The sequence below is a fragment of the Mauremys reevesii genome, linkage group 5, assembly GCF_016161935.1.
Source record: "Mauremys reevesii isolate NIE-2019 linkage group 5, ASM1616193v1, whole genome shotgun sequence".
Lineage (NCBI taxonomy): Eukaryota > Metazoa > Chordata > Testudines > Geoemydidae > Mauremys > Mauremys reevesii.
The window spans coordinates 84100774-84121819 of NC_052627.1; the positions used below are offsets into that span (position 1 = coordinate 84100774).

Genomic DNA, 21046 nt, shown 5'->3' on the forward strand with positions numbered 1-21046 from the left:
AAAGACTGTTTTCTTTCAATACTGTTACTCAGGGTTGTTTTGTTTTTTTTTAAGCGTTTCAAAAATGACTTGTAAAATAAACTTCTGTGAGAACCTCTGTGTTCAAAGATTGAAATGCTTTATATAATACACATTAGGTTACTGTGCCTTAGAATGAAAAAGGGTTAAAAATCAGAAATTGAGAGCTGGGGTGGACTAATTATGAATTTCGCTTATAGAGTGAAATCCTGGCTACACTGAAGAAAATGGAAATTTCTTTCTTAGGATCAAATTTACTGATATGAAAAACTGGCGCAGCTGTACCCAAATCACCAGTGTTGCATGGTCTTATGTCTGTGATGGATATGGCACATGAAACTTTATAATGTCTGACACATAATTTTATTGCCTTTTTAAAGAATGGTTTCTACTGGATTGAGACCACAAGCCAGATTTCAGATGAGAGCAAGGTGCTTTTTTATTTTATTTTATTTTTTTTTGCCAGTGTTACTAATTTTGGAATAGTTAAAAAGAGAAAGAGGGAGAATGAAGACAGACATTTAACAACAGTGGGATGAAACTATATCATACAGACTCAAAAAAAATTCAGACATTGTATAGAGATGAAAATATGTTAATGTTATAGTAATTTATGTGCAGCATATACAATTTCAAGGGATGAATTTTCATGTAATATAGCATGGCCAGTTTTCACTCACAGATGGTTTAACAGGACATCTGAATCTCATGTTGGGTACATAAGTTCTCATTGTGTATATCTACGTATTGATTTAGCATTCACATTTGGGATCCTGTTAAAGCCACCAACGTTGGAAAGATGAGCTGAGTAACTCTTCCCTCCCCCCAGTATTTGCTCTCTGCTTTGAATGTTCTATGAATTGTGTGTGTTGTTTCAAAATTAAAGGGAAATAATTAATAGAGATTGTAAGCTCTTTGAGGCAGGGGCCATCTGTTTATTTTGTGTTTGTCCAGTGCTGGGCACCATGGGGTCCTGGTCCACAGCTGGGGCTCCTACGTGCTACAGCAGTACAAATAAAAAACAAAACTACAAGAGAAATCTTCACCCAGGATAGTCCAGCTAAATGGTGTTGTAATTTCAAGTTAGACTCTTGCTGAGATGGTGGCTGTTGGGATTCCCTCTCAGACCTTTTCCACTTGGCTTGTCCAGAACTCCTAAGCCAGTTCCAGGAGAACACTTGTCTGCACTTCCACTAACGTATACCAAGAAAATAACTTTTTAATAATATGTGGCCTTCTAACAACCAGTATCGATTCTTTGAGAGGAAGAATTGTTCTCAATGGGTTGGTGCAGTGGGCAATGTCTCTAGCAATAGTGGCTGAACAGGGGCCCCTGCTGTATCACAGGAGGTGCCTTGGAGCCTGCAGGCTGCCAAGAGAATGGATTTTATTCACCCTGTCCATTTGCAGGGTATCCAGATACACATGAAATATGTTTGCTGTATACAGGGCTTCTGAATGTCAACCCTGGATGCTTAGCTCGGCACATATATGAATAATATGGCCATTTACCGGCCTAACAGCTGATTAGAGCATAAGAGTAAGATTTCCTGATACATTTATTTTCAATATTATTTAACTTCTTTAGGACCTTCTATCTGAGGAGCTCAAATTGTTTTCACAGTATTATTGAGTTAATCCTCAGAACCCTTCTTACAGATGGGGAAATTGAGGCACAGTGAGGTTAAGGCCAACAGCTTTAATGGCTGGCTTAATTTCTTTGTGCCCAAATTAATAGCCACTTTTGAAAATTTTATCCTGCAGGACTTGGCCAAGGTCACACATGAAATCTGTAGCAAAGTTGGGGGGAAAACCACAATCCTCTCGACTCCAACTTCTGATAATTAATCATGGGATCATCCTTCCCCACTGTCACGGATTTCATTACTACTGCTAAAATGGTTGTGCTTATGGAAAACCTACACCACAGAAGAAATATTTACATAAATTCCAAAGCACTGCTCGGGAATCTTTTAAAAGAAGCATTTCTCTTTAAAGTTTTATAAAACCTACTTTTTTTAAAAACAACTTTTTTTTTACACATTGGGCCAAATTTCACCCAGCACTGTCCCTTTAACTTATGCTTTCATACATGCTGTATAGAACCTTAGATATACTTAAAAGTAATCTTTCCATTTCAGAATATGTCTGTTCTATGCAGAGAATCGGCAAACGTATCAATACTTAGGTTGAACAGTAAGTCGGAACCTACGAGTTAAAATGTTACGTTGTGCATTAAAAATGTGACTGACTTTGCAGTTTGTGAGCTGAAGTCCCCTTCTATGAGTGACTTCCTCTGGGGCCTGGAGAATTCTGGCTGGCTAAAACACATCAAAGCCATCATGGATGCGGGCATCTTCATTGCAAAGGTAAATTATGTAAAACTAAATCAAAACTGATTGACGTGATGCAGAAAACTGAGGGCCAGAGTCACTGCTGGTGAAACTCCATTGACTTAGATGAAGTTACACTAGAAAATAATCTGGCCCTAAATGTGTAATGTTTCTGTGAGGGGAGAAGAGACAATTTTTAGTGCGGCAAAAGTTGTCATTTGGACACTTTGCTTGCGAATTAGTGTTTTATTCCCCTCTATTCTTATGCACTAATTACCTGAATTGCAGTGCAGCCTCCACTAACCAATGCTGTATATCTTAATTTCTTAACTTTTCCCTGCAGACAGTTACTAAACCTGTTTCTCCTTAAGTTCCCCTTGTTGAAGGTTAAGTGTTGCAGCACTACCTCTAGGTATGATTGTCCCTGTGCACACATGTCAATCTTAATTATACTCTGGTCCCACTTTATTGCCTGAACCAACTCCTGTGCGTTACCAAGGCAAGGTATGAAGTGTTGTGACCATGTAGGTCCCAGGATATTAGAGAGACAAGGCAGGTAAGGTAATATCTTTTATTGGACCGACGTCTGTTGGTGAGAGAGAGAGACAAGCTTTCAAGCTTACACAGAGCTCTTCTTCAGGTCTGGGAAACTTACTCAGAGTGCAGGTCTACAGTACAAACTTTCATTGGGGCAGCTGCATAGCACTTCTAGTGAAGATGCTCTAAGCCAGGGGTTGGCAACCTTTGGCACATGGCCCACCAGGGTAAGCCCCCTGGCAGGCTGGGCCAGTTTCTTTACCTGCCACATCCACAGGTTCGGCCGATCGCGGCTCCCACTGGCTGCGGTTCACCGCTCCAGGCCAATGGGGGCTGTGGGAAGCGGCTGCCAGCACATTCCTTGGCCCGCACCGTTTCCCACAGCCCCCATTGGCCTGGAATAGCAAATGGCGGCCAGTGGGAGCTGAGATCAGCCGAACCTGCAGACGCGGCAGGTAAACAAACCGGCCCAGCCCGCCAGGGGGCTTACCCTGGTGGGCCATGTGCCAAAGGTTGCCGACCCCTGCTCTAAGCTGACAGGAGAGAGCTCTCCTGTTGGCTTAATACCTACACCTCTGCGAGAGGCGGTAGTTACGTCGGCAGGAGAGCTGTCTACACGGGGGTTAAGGTCGGTATAACTACGTCACTCAGGGGTGTGGATTTTTCACACCCCTGAGCGACATAGTTATACTGAAGGAAGTGTGTAGTGTAGACCTGGCCAGAGTGTCACAGCTAAATACAAGGTGGAACAGATGGTTTAGAATAAGCAGTTAACACATTTCAAGGGACCATTCAAGATAAGTGGCCTGTTAACACTCCTCCAGTCACAGGCAGAAAGCTTGTGAGAGTGGGGAAAGCAGCTCGGGGGCAGGGTAGTATTGTTAGTGGGTTATAGCCTGTTGTAATAAGCCATAAATCCAGTTTCTCTATTCCGTCCATGATTTTTAGTATCTAGCAAAGTTATGAATTTATGCTCCCAGTATTAACTTACTTAACTAAACAGTTTTCAAAGGGGTAACTGCGTTAGTCTGTATCAGCAAAAACAACGAGGAGTCCTTGTGGCACCTTAGAGATTAACAAATTTATTTGGACATAAGCTTTTGTGGGCTTCAGCCCACTTCATCAGATGCATGGAGTGAAAAATACAGTAGGTAGGTATAAATATATCGCATATGAAAAGATGAGAGTTGCTTTACCAAGTAGGGGGTCAGTGCTAACGAGGCCAATTCAGTCAGGGTGGCCCATTTCCAACAGTTGACAAGAAGGTGTGAGTATCAACAGAGGGAAAATTACTTTTTGTAGTGACCCAGCCACCATCTTTTCATGTGCTGTATATTTATACCTGCCTACTGTATTTTTCACTCCATGCAACTGATGAAGTGGGCTGTAGCCCATGAAAGCTTATGCCCAAATAAATGTGTTAATCTCTAAGGTGCCACAAGGATTCCTCGTTTTAACTAAACAGTATTAACTAAACAATCTGTTCCATTTTGTATTTATCTGTCACTCTCTAAGTTTCCCAGTCCTGAAGAAAATCTCTGTGTAAGTGTGAAAGCTTATCTCTCTTGCCAATAGAAGGTGGTCCAATAAAAAATATTACCTCACCCGCCTTGTCTCTCTGTTACCAATGTCTAATTCAAGAGAAGCCTCTTCTCTGCATACTTACCTATTTGTCCCAAGAAGCAGTTATTTATAGTACTGAGAAATTGTTTATCCCAGTATTTTGCATTTACTATCACTGTTCTACTTTTGAGGCTGTTATTACTCTCCCAACTAGTGTATTTTATTGTAAAGACCTGGTGTTTCTGGCTAGTGCAGTTCTACTTCATGGTATTCTACTCAGAAATTTTATTTTGTTAGTCCATAGTATCTTATGTTTAGTGCTATTCCCCTGCCTGTCGTTTTAATAGTGAATAGAAATTATGCTATCCCTTTGATAATCACATACGCCTCATGCTTCTGAAATGTCAACTACTTGTAGGTCTTCCCAATGTCAGACACTCCAGCTCTCTCATTTTTTCTCTTACAGTGGTAATTAGTATGTGTTTACGTGACTATTATTTTTAAAATGACGTGCCCACTCTCATGTTTTTGATGATACTCAGTAACTATCAGAGTTCTTTCTTGCCTTGCTTCTGCCTTTCCCATATGCAGCTGTAACTGTCTATCTATAGCAGAATTCATTAGGTGAAGTCTTGGCCCCACTGGAGTCAATTGGCATTTTGCCATTGACTCCACTGCTGCCAGGATTTCACTCATTGATCTCAGCATTTGCCATCTTTCCCCTAGTGGCGAGTTTAAGTAATGTCTGCAAATCATCTTTATTTTTGTTGCATATGTGCCAACCATCTTCCTGTTTCTCTTTGTTTTGGAATGCAGATCTACTTGTATAATTTTGGTTCCTGGGTAAAAATCTACTTGGAATTTTTGCTCTATTTCTGGCTAGCCTCTAGTATCCATATTTTTATCCTTGCCAATTGTTAAATATTGGCATTTTGCCCACAGGATTCCATTCTGGTGGAATTATCTCCCTCCTAAAATAAACATTGATGATTCATTATTAGTCATTGTTCCACTTTGATTTAAAGTTTTCAAGAGTTTATTTTTCTAGGTACTTTCTTTCTTAACTCATTTTATTTTTCTCCGTTGAGATTTAAGTACAGCTTTCTTTAGAAATCATAAAGAAACAAAAAAGGGCAAAAGCCTTATTTAAAATAAATCCTTTTAATCCACATTGAGTTCTAACTTCCCCAAAAGGATCTCCCAGGTTTACTAAACATAACCCCTTCCTTGCACACATCACTTATACTATGCATGAAATAGCTCTCTTCCTGATAATGTAAATTAAGATTACAGAATTATAGACTTCAGATCTTGCATATCGAATATGGACATGTATCATAAACGTAGGCTTCATCTATGTGCTTTGTGGTCTGATACTCTTGTGTTCAGTAAGGTCCTTGAACTGATGAAGCTATTTTTCAGATGGAGATACTACTGCTATCAGTCTAGATACCTTAGGTACTTACATCTCCACTGTTACCATGGTATCTCAGCACCTCACATTCTTTAATGCAATTACCCTCACAATATACCTCTCAGGTAGGGAAGAGTTGCTATCCCCATTTTATAGATAGGGAAACTGAGGCACAGAGAGGCTCATTTGAAATCAGTAGGAGTTAGGCACCTAAAAAGCTTTTTTGGACCTGGGCCTTGGCTGTCACAGGAGGTATGTAGCCGAGCAAAGACCTGAACCCAGGCCTCCTACATGCTAGGCTAGCACCCTAAACCACTGGACTAGCGTGCATCTCTACTGTTACCCATTTCCATAACCTTATTTACTACTTTTGTGAATCTTTCTGTCTTTTTAGGCTGTGGCAGAGGAAGGCATGAGTGTTCTTGTTCATTGCTCAGATGGCTGGGACAGAACAGCTCAGGTTTGCTCTGTAGCAAGCCTTCTATTAGATCCATTTTACCGAACTATAAAGGGATTTATGGTAAGCAAGCCTATTTTACAGAGGACGTAAATGTTCTATGACATGTGCAAAGTATTAACACTTTGTGTGTGTGTAGAGAAAATAACCTTTTCCTTAAAAATGTCTTTTTTTCTTAAGTAGAAAGTTTTTTAAAAAAACCAAAGTGGTTCAAATTATCAGTGCCAAATTATCCAAATTAACACCAAACATTTGGTTCCGTCAAGTGCAGTCCGTCTTTGTTTTTTGAATCATGACAAAGAAACTGTCTTGTTGTCCAAGACGTTGTTTTGGGGGCATCAATTTATATTTAGGATTAAAATTTTCAAAGATGAGCACTGAAGTTTTGCCTATCAAAATTGGGTGCAAATCAGGGGGTTCGGGTTGGGGAAACCATGTTTGAAATCTGTTCCTTTTCAACAAGGGGGCTGATGTCCAAATTGGCTCTGGCAGAGTATGCACGAATGTTTACCAACCTTATGGTCATTCCTGCAAAGATAGGTTTGCAAGGCTTGTAGAGTTTAATAAAAAATTATAGGCGGTCCTTTGGAATCAAGCTTTGTTGAAATACAGCAGTGCTCATTTCCATCATCTTTTGCTTCCTCTAAAAATTAATCTTGATTCCATTACATGACACTTAAGTGCACTTTTCTCATTTTAGGTATTAATTGAAAAAGATTGGGTTTCCTTTGGGCACAAATTTAATCACAGGTAAGGGTACTCTCAGGTTTGTTTTCAATATACACTTTTTTCATAAGGGAAGGTCAGCTGTCTGCTGATGCCATTTTAATTTGATTTTCAAATGGAAGTGAGAAAGTAAACTAACATGATGCCCTCAAGTTATTCCTCATAACTTTTTTTCATTATTATAGACTATTGGAAAATAAAATTGAAATGTTATTTACTTACCATTCTTTCCCCATTGTTTACTATTGAGTATATTGGATGCTTGTCTTGTGCTTACTTTTACCATTGAAGCATTCATTTTGGAGAGAAATTTCTATTGTAGTCAATAGGAGTTCTGCCATTGACTTCAATAGGAGACAGGATTTCACTCATGCAGAATTAAGGCCTAGATCAGGAAAGCATCCCTACTCAGGACAGCACTTAACTTTAGGCATGTGCTTAAGTGCAGTTGACATCAAGGGTCTGTGATCTGAGACCTACTCAGTCTATACTATTCTGTCAAATTAAAACAAAACATATTTCAAGTGAAGGGAATATAAAATGTACTGATTTTACAAATTGTTTTATGCGTGCCTCCAAATATCATAAGAACGGCCACACTGGGTCAGACCAATGGTCCATCTAGCGCAGTATCCTGTCTTCCGATGGTGGCCAGTGCCAGGTGCTTCAGAGGGAATGAACAGAACAGGTAATCATCAAGTGATCCATCTCCTGTTGTCCACTTCCAGCTGCTGGCAGTCACATGCTAGAGATACCCAGAGCATGGGGTTGCATCAATGACCATCTTGGCTAATAGCTATTGGTGGACCTATCCTCCATGAACTTATCTAATTATTTTTTGAATCCTGTTATAGTTTTGGCCTTCACAATATTCCCCTGGCAATGAGTTCCACAGGTTGACTGTGCGTTGTGTGAAGTACTTTCTTTTGTTTGCTTTAAACCAGCAGCCTATTAATTTAATTGAGTGACCCCTGGTTCTTGTGTTATGTGCAGGTGCAAATAACACTTCCTTATTCACTTTCTCCACACCATTCATAATATCAAATCCCCCCTTAGTCATCTCTTTTCCAAGCTGAAAAGTCCCAGTTTTATTAATCTCTCCTCATAGGGAAGCTGTTCCATACCCCTAATCATTTTTGTTGTCCTCCTCTAATTCTTATCCATCCATCCATCCATCCCTTTACTAATGGTTCCTAACATTTTGTTAGCTTTTGTGACTGCTGCTGCACATTGAGCAGATGTTTTCAGAGGACTATCCACAATGACTCCAAGATCTCTTTCTAGAGTGGTAACAGCTAATTTAGATCCCATCATTTTGTATGTATAGTTGGAATTATGTTTTCCAATGTGTATTACTTTAACATTTATCAGTATTGAATTTCATCTGCCATTTTGTTGCCCGGTCACTCAGTTTTGTGGGATCCTTTTGTAACTTTTACTTAACCCCAAAGCAGACTGCCATCTTAAGTAATTTTGGATCACCTACAAATTTTGTCACCTGACTTTTTACCCCTTTTGCCAGATCATTTATTAAGATGTTGAACAGCACTGGTCCCAGTACAGATCCCTGGCAGACACCACTATTTACCGCTTTCCATTGTGAAAACTGACCACTTATTCTTGCCCTTTGTTTCCTATCTTTTAACCAGTTACTGATCCCTGAGAGGACCTTCCTTCTTATCTCATGACTGCTTACTTTGCTTTAGATCTTTTGATGTAGGACCTTGTCAAAGGCTTTCTGAAAGTCCAAATACACTATATTTGCTGGATCACCATTGTTTACATGTTTCTTGATCCTGCCCAAAGAATTCTAATAGATTGGTGAGATATGATTTCCCTTTACAAAAGCCATGTTGACTCTTTCCCAACAAATCGTGGTCATCTATGTGTGTGATAATTTTATTCTTTACTATAGTTTCAACCAGTTTACCAGGTACTGAAGTTGGGTTTACCAGCCTGTAATTACCAGAATCACCTATGAAGCCTTTTTTTAAAAATTAGCAGTACATTAGCTGTCCTCCAGTCATCTGGTACAGAAGCTCATTTAAGTGATAGGTTACATACCACACTTAGTAGTTCTGCAATTTCATATTTGAGTTCCTACAGAACTCTTAGGTAAATACCATCTGGTCCTGGTGACTTATTACTGATTAGTTTATTTATTTGTTCCAAAGCCTCCTCTATTGACACCTCAATCTGGGACAATTCCTCAGACTTGTCACCTAAAATGAATGGCTCAGGTGTGGGAATCTCCCTCCCATCATCTGCAGTAAAGACAGATGCAAAGAATTCATTTAACTTCTCTGCAATGACTTTCTTCCTGGAGTGCTCCTGTAACACTTTAATCATTCAGTGCCCCCACAGATTGTTTGTCCTATAGGCTTCCTGCTCCTCGTGTACTTAACTTTTTTTTTTTTTTTTTTTTGCTGTTGGATTTTGAGTCTTTTGCTAGTTTCTCTTCAAATTCTTTTTTGGCCCGCCTAATTATACATTTTTACTTGACTTGCTAGACTTATGCTCCTTTCTGTTTTCCTCAGTAAGATTTAATTTCCAATTTTTAAAGGATGCTTTTTGGCCCCTAACAGCTTCTTTTATTTTGTTGTATAGCCACAGTGGCACTTCTTTTGTCCTTTTACTGTTTTTTTTTTTTAATTTGGGGTATCCATTTAATTTGAGCCTCTATTATGGTGTTTTTAAAAAGTTTCCATGCAGCTTGCAGGCATTTCACTTTTGGGACCATACCTTTTTAATTTCTGTTTAACTAGCTTCCTCATTTGTGTGTAGTTCCCCTTTCTGAAATTAAATGCTGCTTCTTTGATGTTTTGTCCCATCTCTCCATCCCTCACAAGGATGTTCAATTTAGTTATATGATGATCATTATTACCAACTGGTTCAGCTATATTCATCTCTTGGATCAGATCCTGTGCTCCACTTAAGATTAAATCAAATAACTACCTCTCACCTTGTGCGTTCCAGGACTAGCTGCTCCAAAAAGGAGTCATTTATGGTGTCTGCATCCCATCCTGAGGTGACACATATTCAGTCAGTATGAGGACAGTTGAAATCCCTCATTATTATTGAGTTTTCTATTTTTATAGTCTCTCTAATTTCCCAGAGCATTTCAGTCACCACCACGATCCTGGTCTGGTGGTTGGTCGTATATTCCTACTGCTATACTCTTATTATTCAAGCATGAAATTTCTATCCAGAGAGATTCTATGGTACAGTTTGATTCATTTAAGTTTTTTTACTATATTTGACTCTGTGCTTTCTTTTACATCTAGTGCCACTTCCCGACCTACTCTGTCATTCCTATATATTTTGTACCTTGATATCACTGTGTCCTATTGATTATCATCATTCCACAAAGTTTTTGTGTTGCCTGTTATATCAATATCCTCATTTAATACCAGGCCCTTAAGTTTATCCATCTTAGTATTTAGACTTCTAGCATGTGTATACAAGCACTTATCACATTTGTCACTTTTTAGTTGTTTGCCATTATGTGATACAATTGAATAGGACTCTTTTTCATTTGACTGTTTCTCTCCAGTTCCTACCTGTGGTTTATCAACTTCTATCTTCTCCTCCTTACTAGAAAAGAGAGAATCCCCATTAATAGATCTTCTCGTAGGGATGTCTCTGTCCAAACCATGTGCTCCTACACACCTGTCAGCTTTCCCACAGCCCTGGTTTAAAAATTCCTCTATAATGTTTTTAAATGTACATGCCAGCAATCTGGTTCCATTTTGCTTTCTCTGGAGTCCATCCTTCCTGCAATGGGTCCTTCTTTCCTAGTCTATAGGCAAATAGTCCATCAAATTAAAACAAAAGATACGTCAAGTAAAGGAAATATAAAACAATGTATTGATTTGACCAGTTGTATTATGCCTCAAAAGCTCAACTGTCTTTTTGTTGCTAATTAAACAATTTGCAGGCTTTTTGTCCATAATGTGGACATATGTCTCCCGTTCCCTGCCTTTGTGGGTTAAGTCAAGTCCTTAGAAAAACATTCAAAGCACAAAAGTTATGCTGAAGGTTCATTGTCATATTGCACCTCTGCCTCGATATAACGCTGTCCTCGGGAGCCAAAAAATCTTACCGCGTTATAGGTGAAACCGTGTTATATTGAACTTCCTTTGATCCACCAGAGTGCGCAGCCCCGCCCCCTGGAGCACTGCTTTACTGCGTTATGTCCAAATTCGTGTTATATCGGGTGGCGTTATATCGAGGTAGCGGTGTACTTGATTTCTGTATAGGCTGATGCTACAGTGACAGTTATTAAATAACATTCAATAATTTGAGGCAGTTTTTACTGGAATAAAGTTCTTATAAGATTCCAGCAAGCATTTCAGTGGTTAAAATGACATTCTACAAAATCTTTAATAATAATGTCTATAAGATATTGTAGGCATACAATCACCATTGATAACTGTGATCTCCTTAATGATACTGCTATACCTCATTGAGGCATTTAAGTAATGGCAGGTTCTAATTTAGAAGAAATTATTTTTATGATTTCCTACTCCATTGGCCTATATATACTAGATACAGAACAAACAACTAAAGATACTTCCTCTTTTACAGGTCAAGGTCAGACATACAGCATATTGTCTCAACTGTATGCATTACATATTTTCAGTCCCCTCTTAATTGAGGTAATCCATTGTGAACAGCACCAAAAACCTAATTCTATATAGAGAAGTGGTTCAAAGCACACCTGCTAACACAACAGAGTGCAGCTATGCCCTAGGATGCTCTCCCCAAGGAATTCCACCAATACAGGGCAGCCTTAAACTATGATTGGAGGGGTTTTTTCGGGGGGTGGGGGAGCACCATAAAAGTCTCTCAGCAAAGGTTGTCCTGGAGATGTGCTAATTAATAGTACATAGACTAAGGGTGTTCATGGAAGTGAGAGACTTGCAGCGCACGCTAGTACCAGGTATAAAACAGCAGGGGACTCTGGACGTTTCCCCACAGAGCTTCTCCTGTGTGCTCTGTTCCTGACTGGCAAGCACAGCACTCCTTCGGTTCTGTGAACAGAGGTTTCCACACCTGCCTGATTTTGTGATGTGACTAAAAATTCACCATGAAACCCATGACTCAACTCTCTCCCACAACACATTTTTTTTTCCAACCATGTAGTGCTCTAGTTTTCATAAAGGATTACTATTGGATTTCAGGTTATAATGGTAATATCTTGCATTATTTTAGGTATGGCTATTTAGATGGAGATCCAAAAGAGATATCCCCAGTTATCGATCAGTTCATCGAGTGCATTTGGCAGCTAATGGAACAGTTTCCCTGTGCCTTTGAGTTCAATGAAAGATTCTTGATCCACATACAACATCATATCTATTCCTGCCAGTTTGGTAACTTTCTGTGTAACAGCCAGAAGGAGAGGCGAGAGCTGAAGTATGATTTTCTGTTCTTTAACTAGATAGGTATATGTGGGTTTTGCAGATTTTGTGTGTATTAAAGATTAAAATGTCTATATAAATTTGCATGCCACAAAGTGTAGCAATGTACAATTATTGCCTTCCTTTATCTGGCAAGATAATTTAACAAAAAAAAGTTGAGCTTCTGTAATGTACAGTGCTGTGTATATAATCTATAGGTGGGGAAAGGATTTAGGGTCTCACTCGAGCCTTGGCATAGTCCTCAGTGTGATTGTTCCCATCCCAGAGCTATGTATGTATGAGAAATCCATTTCCCCTCCTAGGGTTGAATCTTTAAGTTTCCCCAGAGCCAGATTCCTCTCTGTCCCACCCACTCCTTTTGGGTAAGGAACTGGGGTTCCTGCTGGTGACACCCTGTTTATCCAGGTCTGGAGAGACAGCGAACTGACCTCTTGTGCTGTTAGTTTTATACTCTCTGATTGTACTGGAGTTCTTGTGTTCATCACATACTCATCCCATGAACTGTCCATCAGTACAAATTTCCTGGTTTCTTGTCCAATAGTCCCATTTTAAGGTCATGTGGATGGACATCATAGAACTGTTCTAACCCACCCAGTGCACACAAATAATCTGGTAGCTCCCCTGATTGCAGATGTACTCTCCCTTCTGGGTTGACACTTCCATATAAGTCATCTCATTGTGCTTTTGCAGCCCCAGAAATCTTTTCCTATAAGCCTCAGTTCAAGTTGAAGGATTGAGGCTTTAAAAAATTGTTCATAGTCCACAAAATCTGTCGCTACATTTGACTGTTTGCTTCTGTGCCTCTTACTCCCAGTAAGGGGTGTTATAGACCAGAATGTAGGCAGTCAGAGCAGCAGTGGTCAGGAACTATAGGTCAGAGACAGAGTCAGGAATCAAGCCCAGGGTCAGAGCCAGGGCATAGAAGCAGGGACTTGGAGCAAGACAGGAGTGCAAGAACTAGGAGCAGGATGGGAAGGCAGGAATCAGGAAAGAAGGCAGAATCCAATGTAGCATCCAGCCAAGGATTCCTGTAGTTGCTCAGACAACTTCCTGTGTCTCCTTCTGACTTAAATAGTGAGTCTGAGCCACGCAAAGAGGCTGGACATCTCCAATTGGGAGCTTTGTGGGCACCGCCTATGGTAAGCTAGGGTCCACCAGCCCACGCTCCCTGCTGGTATCAGCAAGCTGCCAGGTGGTGGCTGCAGCCTGGAGACCCAGGTTCAAGACCATGATCCCTCCAAAGGGGGTCAGAAAGGGCTCACCCTCCTTCCTGGGCTTCAGAGCCCAAGCTCCAGGCTGAGCCACAACATCTACAGTGCTGCGTTTTAGCACCATATGTCACACAGCACACAACTGTTTCAAATTGTATCTGCACAAACTGCTGATCCCCAGAACCTGCAGTGATCCACCCACAGAAAAAAGTAGAACTTGGCATAAATCCTGTAGTCTGTAAGGGAATGGTGCCCCACTGGTAACTGGCCATTCCTCCTGTAAAGGCAGAGTCGCCATTGTCTGTTACAGTGCCACTGTGGCTGATCAGCAATCTGGTGCCAACTTGAAATGTCAGCAAACTTGCATGTGGCTGAAATTCACCCATGGTGTGAAAAACCAGTGGAAGTCCTCTGTGCACTTATCAGGGGCGGCTCTAGGCACCAGCGGGCCAAGCGCCCGCTTGGGGCGGCATCCTGGGGAGGGCGTCATTTGGCTCCGGTGGAGCTCCCGCCGGCATGCCTGCGGCAGGTCCACCGGAGCCCAGGACGAGCGGACCTGCCGCAGGCATGACTGCGGCGGGTCCCGTCTTCCCGCGGCTCCGGTTGAGCTCCCGCAGGCATGACTGCGGCAGGTCCGCTCGTCCCGGGCTCCGGTGGACCTGCTGCAGGCAAGCCGGCGGGAGCTTCACCGGAGCCAAATGCCGCCCTCCCCAGGATGCCGGAGCCGCGGGAAGAGGGGACCCGCCGCAGGACCGGGGAAGGGCGGCGCAGCGCTCCGCGCTGCTTGGGGCAGCCTACTTTGTAGAGCCGCCCCTGGCACTTATGGGCTGTGGGAAGAGGGTTAATCACTGAAGAAGTAGCCGCAGTGGAGTGCCTGACCCATTACATGCTGCGGGAAGTGTCTGTGCACCAGGCCCATGTAGATCAGCGAGGCCATGAAGAGGGGTGGGCAGTGAGGAGGTGTGGAAGAGGCCTGGGGATTAATGAATATACAGATTCAGTGGCCTCAACACAACACAGAACTGATACAAAGGATCATTGGCTGCTGTTTTAACTCATAGAAGCCCTGGGCATGGGCCCTGAAACAGAGGCTACATCTTATTTACTCAACCCCCATAATTCCACGTCCAGTTACTCTGGCTTTTCAGAGGTGCATTGGATTTCACCTTTAAAGTCCAATGAAGGAAAACAGGCCTCTACATTCTACAGCTATAATTTGTGTAATTTTCTTAAGAGGCTCTGAAGCTGATTGTAGTGACCAGCAAAGAGCACTGAAGTGTCTTCCCTAGTCTCTAGAAACGGCAAAGAGTTCTGTGGCACCTTATAGACTAACAAAAGTATTGGAGCATGAGCTTTCGTGAGTGAATACCCACTTCGTTGGATGCATGTAGCGGAAATTTCCAGAGGCAGGTATAAATATGCAAGCAAGAATCAGGCTAGAGATAATGAGGTTAGTTCTCTAACTAATAGTCTCTAGCTATACCTGCACCTCTGGAAAGCAGTTTATGTATTTTTTCTTCTAAATCCTTTCTCAGAATTCAAGAACGAACATATTCGCTTTGGGCTCATTTGTGGAAGAATCGTGCAGATTATATGAATCCTCTGTATAGAGAAGACCACAGTCAGACCCAGGGGACACTGCGCCCACAGACAGCTCCCTGCAATTTCTTGTACAAGTAGGTGACTTCACTTGTTGCCATTGCACAGTGCATGTTATTAGTGGGGTGTATTAGAACAAAACTGCTCATCTCAGAACTTAATCTTATACTGTATATTTTATTCTAGTACATTGACAGATACAGTGGTAAATTCAGTGCCAGCTACAGTGAGTAAACTCCCTGCCTGCCAATACTCAGACAGGGCCTCTACACTATGTCACAGCATTGGATTAGTTACAAAAGAAGCTTGTGACTAAGACTGCATTGATAGTTGTGTGTACTTATTACATGCATAGGCATTTGTTCCACTAGATTTCTGCCGTATCAGATTTTGTGATGAATCTTTGATTCCCTGGGTCAATCAGCATCACAGGTGAAACAAGTGGTTTCAGAAAGATCGTAGGATCTCACTCACACTTGTTAAAACAAGTACTTGGTAAGTAAGCAAATAAAATACTCTGTCCAACGTTGCTGCTAAATTCTAGGTAACACTGGGAGGGTAACTTAGGCCCCACATATATTTTAGGTGTTTACAAGTTTCTATATAGTCTAATATCCAAAATGTTACTGTTGTTTTTGCAAATAACAATCTATTTTGTTGCTAATACAAGAGAAGTGAAAGTGATTAAAAATTATTATAAGTACAATTAAATAGTTATTTTCATATTCCAACCTAAAGGATATGTTAAAATGTAAACAAACAACCTAAGTGATTAAAAATGAATTAATGTTAATATTCTTTCATGTTTAACACTCTAGGTCACATTTCTAACCCAGGTTTAAAAAAACAGTTTAATGAAAAACTCTAATTGTAATCTGACAGTGTCCCTTTAGGTACAACAATATTTGCAAAAGAGATTTACAAAATATGGGCCTGATACTGCAGACACTTACTCATGTGAGTAATCCCATTGACTTTAATCAGACTACTTTGAGTAAGGGTTTGCAGGATTGGGCTTTTTGTGTTAATGAATATAGGGTTGGGGGGACGGACATTACTAAATTGATGTAGATTGTTTGGCAAAGAAAAAAGAAACCGCTTAATACTAGGTAAAAATCTCCTAGAACTAGGGTGACCAGATGTCCCAATAGGGACAGTCCCGATTTTGGGGGCTTTTTCTTATATAGGCTTGTATTACCCCCACCCTCTGTCCCAATTTTTCACACTTGCCCTCTGGTCACCCTACCTAGAACAGCTCTGCCAGATAGCTGAATTCTTAATTCAAGTCTGTTACTTAATCTGTCTGCTGAGCTACTTCCGTAGATAGTCAGGTGCTGGCCACATGTTGCCAGAGAATTAGAAAATAGGGGAGGAGTGATATTACACAATTATCCAAACATACTTATGGCATACACCTCCTCCGAGCTGACTTTTCAGTTGCAGGCTAACAGGAGCAGTTATTTAACTGAGAACTATGTCAACAATTCACACAAGAGCACGCAGATGGGTGCATGGCTAAGGAGCAAATACACAGAAACTGGCTTGTAAAACCCCAGGCTGCTTCCACTTTCCTAAGGGCTTCTTTTTTAGCATGGGTTATTATTTTATAGGTCTCTTACTTTAAATTAATTGTAGTGCAGTCTACAATAGCTTGGTATCACTAACCCGCAAAGATTTCATAGAATCAGTTGTTAAGGTCTCCTTTCAGGAATGCACTTTAGCATATACTTAAATCCATCCGAATTCCGCATGTTCTAAGCCCTGCCCCTCAAAGGGAGTTAGGTGCCTAACAGGGCTGGAGGAAAATGCCTACCTCTTTTTGGGATTCACAGCCATAAACACACACCTGGAGGTGACATCTAAGCCAGTTTTTGGAAAATGCTAAACCAGGAGTCTCCCTTATAACCTTTAGTCCAGTAGCTGGGGTACTCACCCTGGATGTGGGAGACCCCAGTTCAATTCTACCCTCTGTCTGATGTGGAGGAGGGATTTGAAGCTGGGTTTCCCCCCTTCCTACAAGAGTGCCCTAATTGCTAGGCTATGGGGTGATCTGGTTGGTTCTCTCTCAATCTCTCCTACTGGAGCCGTTCCACTGTGTATAAATAATTAATACAAAGAGGGGAAGAGACTCAAGTTCAGATCAGGCCTCCACATCGGTGGGGGGTGGGGGGGTTGTTGAACCCAGGTGTCCCACATCCTAGCTGAATGTGCTAACCACTGGGCTAAAAGTTATGAAAGGGGTGGGGGAGTGGGTGCAGGCACCACCCCTGCCATGTCTTCCTCTGTGCATTTTGTGTGGGTTTAGGGGTTACAGAACACTTACTGGATCAGGCCCCGCAGGCGACAGAGGCAGGGCAGGACCTTGAGTGGGGTTTAGGGATGAGCTAGGCGTCTGGTGCCGAGACTGAGATAACGATGCATACGTTCACTGTCAGAAACTGAGATACCTAGGGGACTTTAACAGTGGAAATTTAGATGCCTGTAGGGTTAGGCAGCAGCTGTGTGGGGGTTTTGAGGATCTCAGTGATGCCTAAATATTGGACTTAGGCACCTAAAGTGGCTGTTAGGCATCCAAGTGCTTTTGTGGATCTAGCCCTAAATACTTTCCTGAATCAATCTGGGACCTAATCCTGGAAGTTGTAGAGCAGAACCAGCAGATTTCATTAGTTTCATTGAGAGTTGTGGCACTCAGCACCTCTCCAAATCAAGTCCTATGATTGTACAGTGACAACCTGAGAAGAAATTATCATAATAAAATACTGTTTTACCCATGTGATGCAGCAGATGGAAACAGACCCCCTGAATCTGTCAGGTATTTCATAGACTGCCTTGTGAACACATATTGAGACATCTCTGTGCCAATATGTGCAATTTTGTCTTTTAACATTAGGGTCAAATTTAGAGCAAGTGTAAATGGGTACAACTCCGCTGATTTCAGTGGAGTCATGCTTAGCTACACCAAGTACCCAAAAGGTACTTTTCAGCCAGGCCAACAAAACACAAACTCATCCTTGAGATACTTTTTGGCTCTTGTTAAACATTTTTGTTAAATGTGAAATTTTAAGTAACATTTCACACCATAACTTTTAGATGACTCTTCTGATTTTTACCCAACTTTCCAGAAAAAAACTACGCTCAGATGAGCCGTGGCATACAAAACTTCAGGAGGACCAGTTGTTTTTGAGGAAAACTGGAGAGGGGCTAAAATTGGACTTATAATGGAAAGCTGGCTTCAACCTTAATTTTGATGCAGCTACTACTGTGCTATAGTATTTTTAAATGGAGGGTATGGAACAAATAAAAATACAACTTAAGTTATTATTTTTCTTAACAAAGGTGTGTATTTATTTTGACAGAACATGCATTTTTGTTGACAGTAAATACATTTAATGAGTTTAAAAGTTTTTTTTAAAAAAGAAATACTATCAATCCAGAACGCCAGACAGATTAGATCAAAGCTGTGGTCTAAATCAAATGTAGCCTGATGTTTCTTAAAATTGTATATAATTGATTTATGCCAGTATTAGTCTATAGATTTACATTCTTATGCTTCTTTTTCATTGTCAGTCATACATGATCGAAAGTAGTAAAGCATGATCTTGTGGTAGTAAATCTGTTTTTCAACTAACATCGTGCAGTAAAGTGCTTATGTATGTTTAAGACCGTGTATTCCTGCATACCACCTGCATTTAACACTTCTGAAAGTTCCTGCTATCAATTCCAGGTTCTGGAGTGGTATGTATACCCGCTTTGAAAAGGGGATGCATCCCCGGCAGTCAGTTACCGATTACCTGATGGCAGTGAAAGAAGAAACTCAGCAGTTAGAGGAAGAGCTGGAAGTCTTAGAACAGGTAAAGACACTTGATCTGATTTCCCAGACTTCATATTCTCTAAAGAAGGCTAGTTATGGGGGAAGTCTTTGAATTTCAGCTAAATAGGTAGTTTTCGTTCACCTTTCTACAGGACATGTGCAATGGAGGTCAGGCATATATAATACCAAGATGGAAAGAATAATCCATAAATGTATATTATTACTTAAAAAGTGGTGGCACCTACCATCTGCTGTGTGCTTTCCAAACACAGGGGGAGTTTCTGGGACTGAACTCAATGGGAATTTTTTGCCTTTGACATCTGTAGAAGCCAGGATTGGGTTTTTTTAGGGGGTAGGGTGAAACTTTGCCCTGGTACCTGCACAAAACACACACACACTCCCGCAGAAGTTAATTTTTCTTTGACCCATATGGCATAAAGGCTGAAATGATTAAAGGTCTGTGTAACCCCACTGCAGTTGAGGGAAGAATTCTTATTGTCAAATAGTTGCAAAGGGTGTAAGTCATATTTTGACCTTAAATATTTACATTGTGCCCATCACCAAGGTATGCAAGAGCGTAATTGGGTCCGAAACGTGCGTGCATGTGTATGTGTGTGTGTGTGTGTATATAATGTAGAAACTATATTGTTTCTCTTTCAGAGATTGGCAGATCTCAAAAAAGTGCAGTTAAACAATAGAAAAGAAAACTCTAAGCAACAAGACCACAACACACATTTAGGGCCTTCTACCTCTAACAACAGCATAGCTAACACACCCCAGGATTACATTAATAATGTGAAATCATTCCCATCCCGGAGCCCTTCACAAGGAGACGAAGAAGACTCAGCCCTGATTCTGACCCAGGACAACCTGAAAAGCTCTGATCCTGACCTCTCAGCCAACAGTGATCAGGAGTCAGGTGTGGAAGATTTGGGCTGCAGGTCCCCAAGTGGTGGTTGTTGCCTGCCTAGTGAAGACAGTGGCAAAGATTCAGATGAAGCTGTGTTTCTCACTGTCTGAAATGGCATCTGTTCATCAGATGAAGAACAGGCACTGTCCTTGAACATTTAAAAAAATTCCAAAGAAAAGGAGCTGTACAATTGTGTATGTAAAGGACCAGGCAGAACCACCACTTATTACAGCTAATAAGACACAATGTTAATGAAAGGTAATCTCTGCTATTATGAACATTTATTTAAGCCCCTTGTGGTTGCTTCTTTTAACCTTATCAGAGCCATAAAGAATTATTCATTTATTTTTGCTTTCCAAATGTTATTTTTATATTTCCATAATTATGCCTACTGTACATAACTGTGTTTTTGTTGAGTATTTTTGCCTTGAAGGTAGTTGTGTACATTGTGGAAATATTGGGTTTGTTTCTTAAAATTTTCAAATTTAACAATTTTGTGAAAAAATTTCTATTAAAATCCTTTCAAAAAAAGATATACTGGCATTAGAAAAGATTCAGAGAAGGGCAACTAAAATGATTAGAGGTTTGGAACAGGTCCCATAGGAGGAGCGATTAAAGAGGCTAGGACTTTTCAGCTTGGAAAAGAGGAGACTAAGGGTACGTCTTCACTACCGGCCGTATCGGCGGGTAGCAATCAATTTCTCGAGGATCGATATATTGCGTCTCATCTAGACGCGATATATCGATCACCGAACGCGCTCCTGTCGACTCCGGAACTCCACCAATGCGAACGGCGGTAGCAGCGTTGACATGGGGAACCGCGGACGTCGATCCCGCGCCGTGAGGACGGTAGGTAATTCGATCTAAGGTACTTCGACTTCAGCTACGCTATTCACGTAGCTGAAGTTGCGTATCTTAGATCGATTTTCCCCCCCCCCCCCCAGTGTAGACCAGCCCTAAGGGGGGATATGATGGAGGTATATAAAATCATGAGTGATGTGGAGAAAGTGAATAAGGAAAAGTTATTTACTTGTTCTGTAATATAAG

The 21046-nt window shown here is 41.1% G+C and overlaps 1 protein-coding gene across 3 annotated transcripts in view; it reads left to right on the plus strand.

Annotated features, from left to right (window-relative positions):
• MTMR7 (myotubularin related protein 7) overlaps positions 1 to 20582 on the plus strand; it is a 69122-nt gene extending 48540 nt beyond the window's left edge. For 2 of the 3 annotated variants that reach the window (XM_039539212.1, XM_039539213.1), the window contains exons 8-14: positions 2278 to 2387; positions 6260 to 6385; positions 7023 to 7072; positions 12263 to 12463; positions 15215 to 15355; positions 19003 to 19129; positions 19750 to 20582. In XM_039539212.1, the coding sequence (XP_039395146.1) occupies positions 2278 to 2387; positions 6260 to 6385; positions 7023 to 7072; positions 12263 to 12463; positions 15215 to 15355; positions 19003 to 19129; positions 19750 to 20109 (1115 nt within the window). In that variant the 3' untranslated portion in view covers positions 20110 to 20582. The remainder of the gene's footprint in view (positions 1 to 2277; positions 2388 to 6259; positions 6386 to 7022; positions 7073 to 12262; positions 12464 to 15214; positions 15356 to 19002; positions 19130 to 19749) is intronic. The other variant, XM_039539214.1, reaches the window with a different exon arrangement.
• The last annotated feature ends 464 nt before the right edge of the window (positions 20583 to 21046 follow it).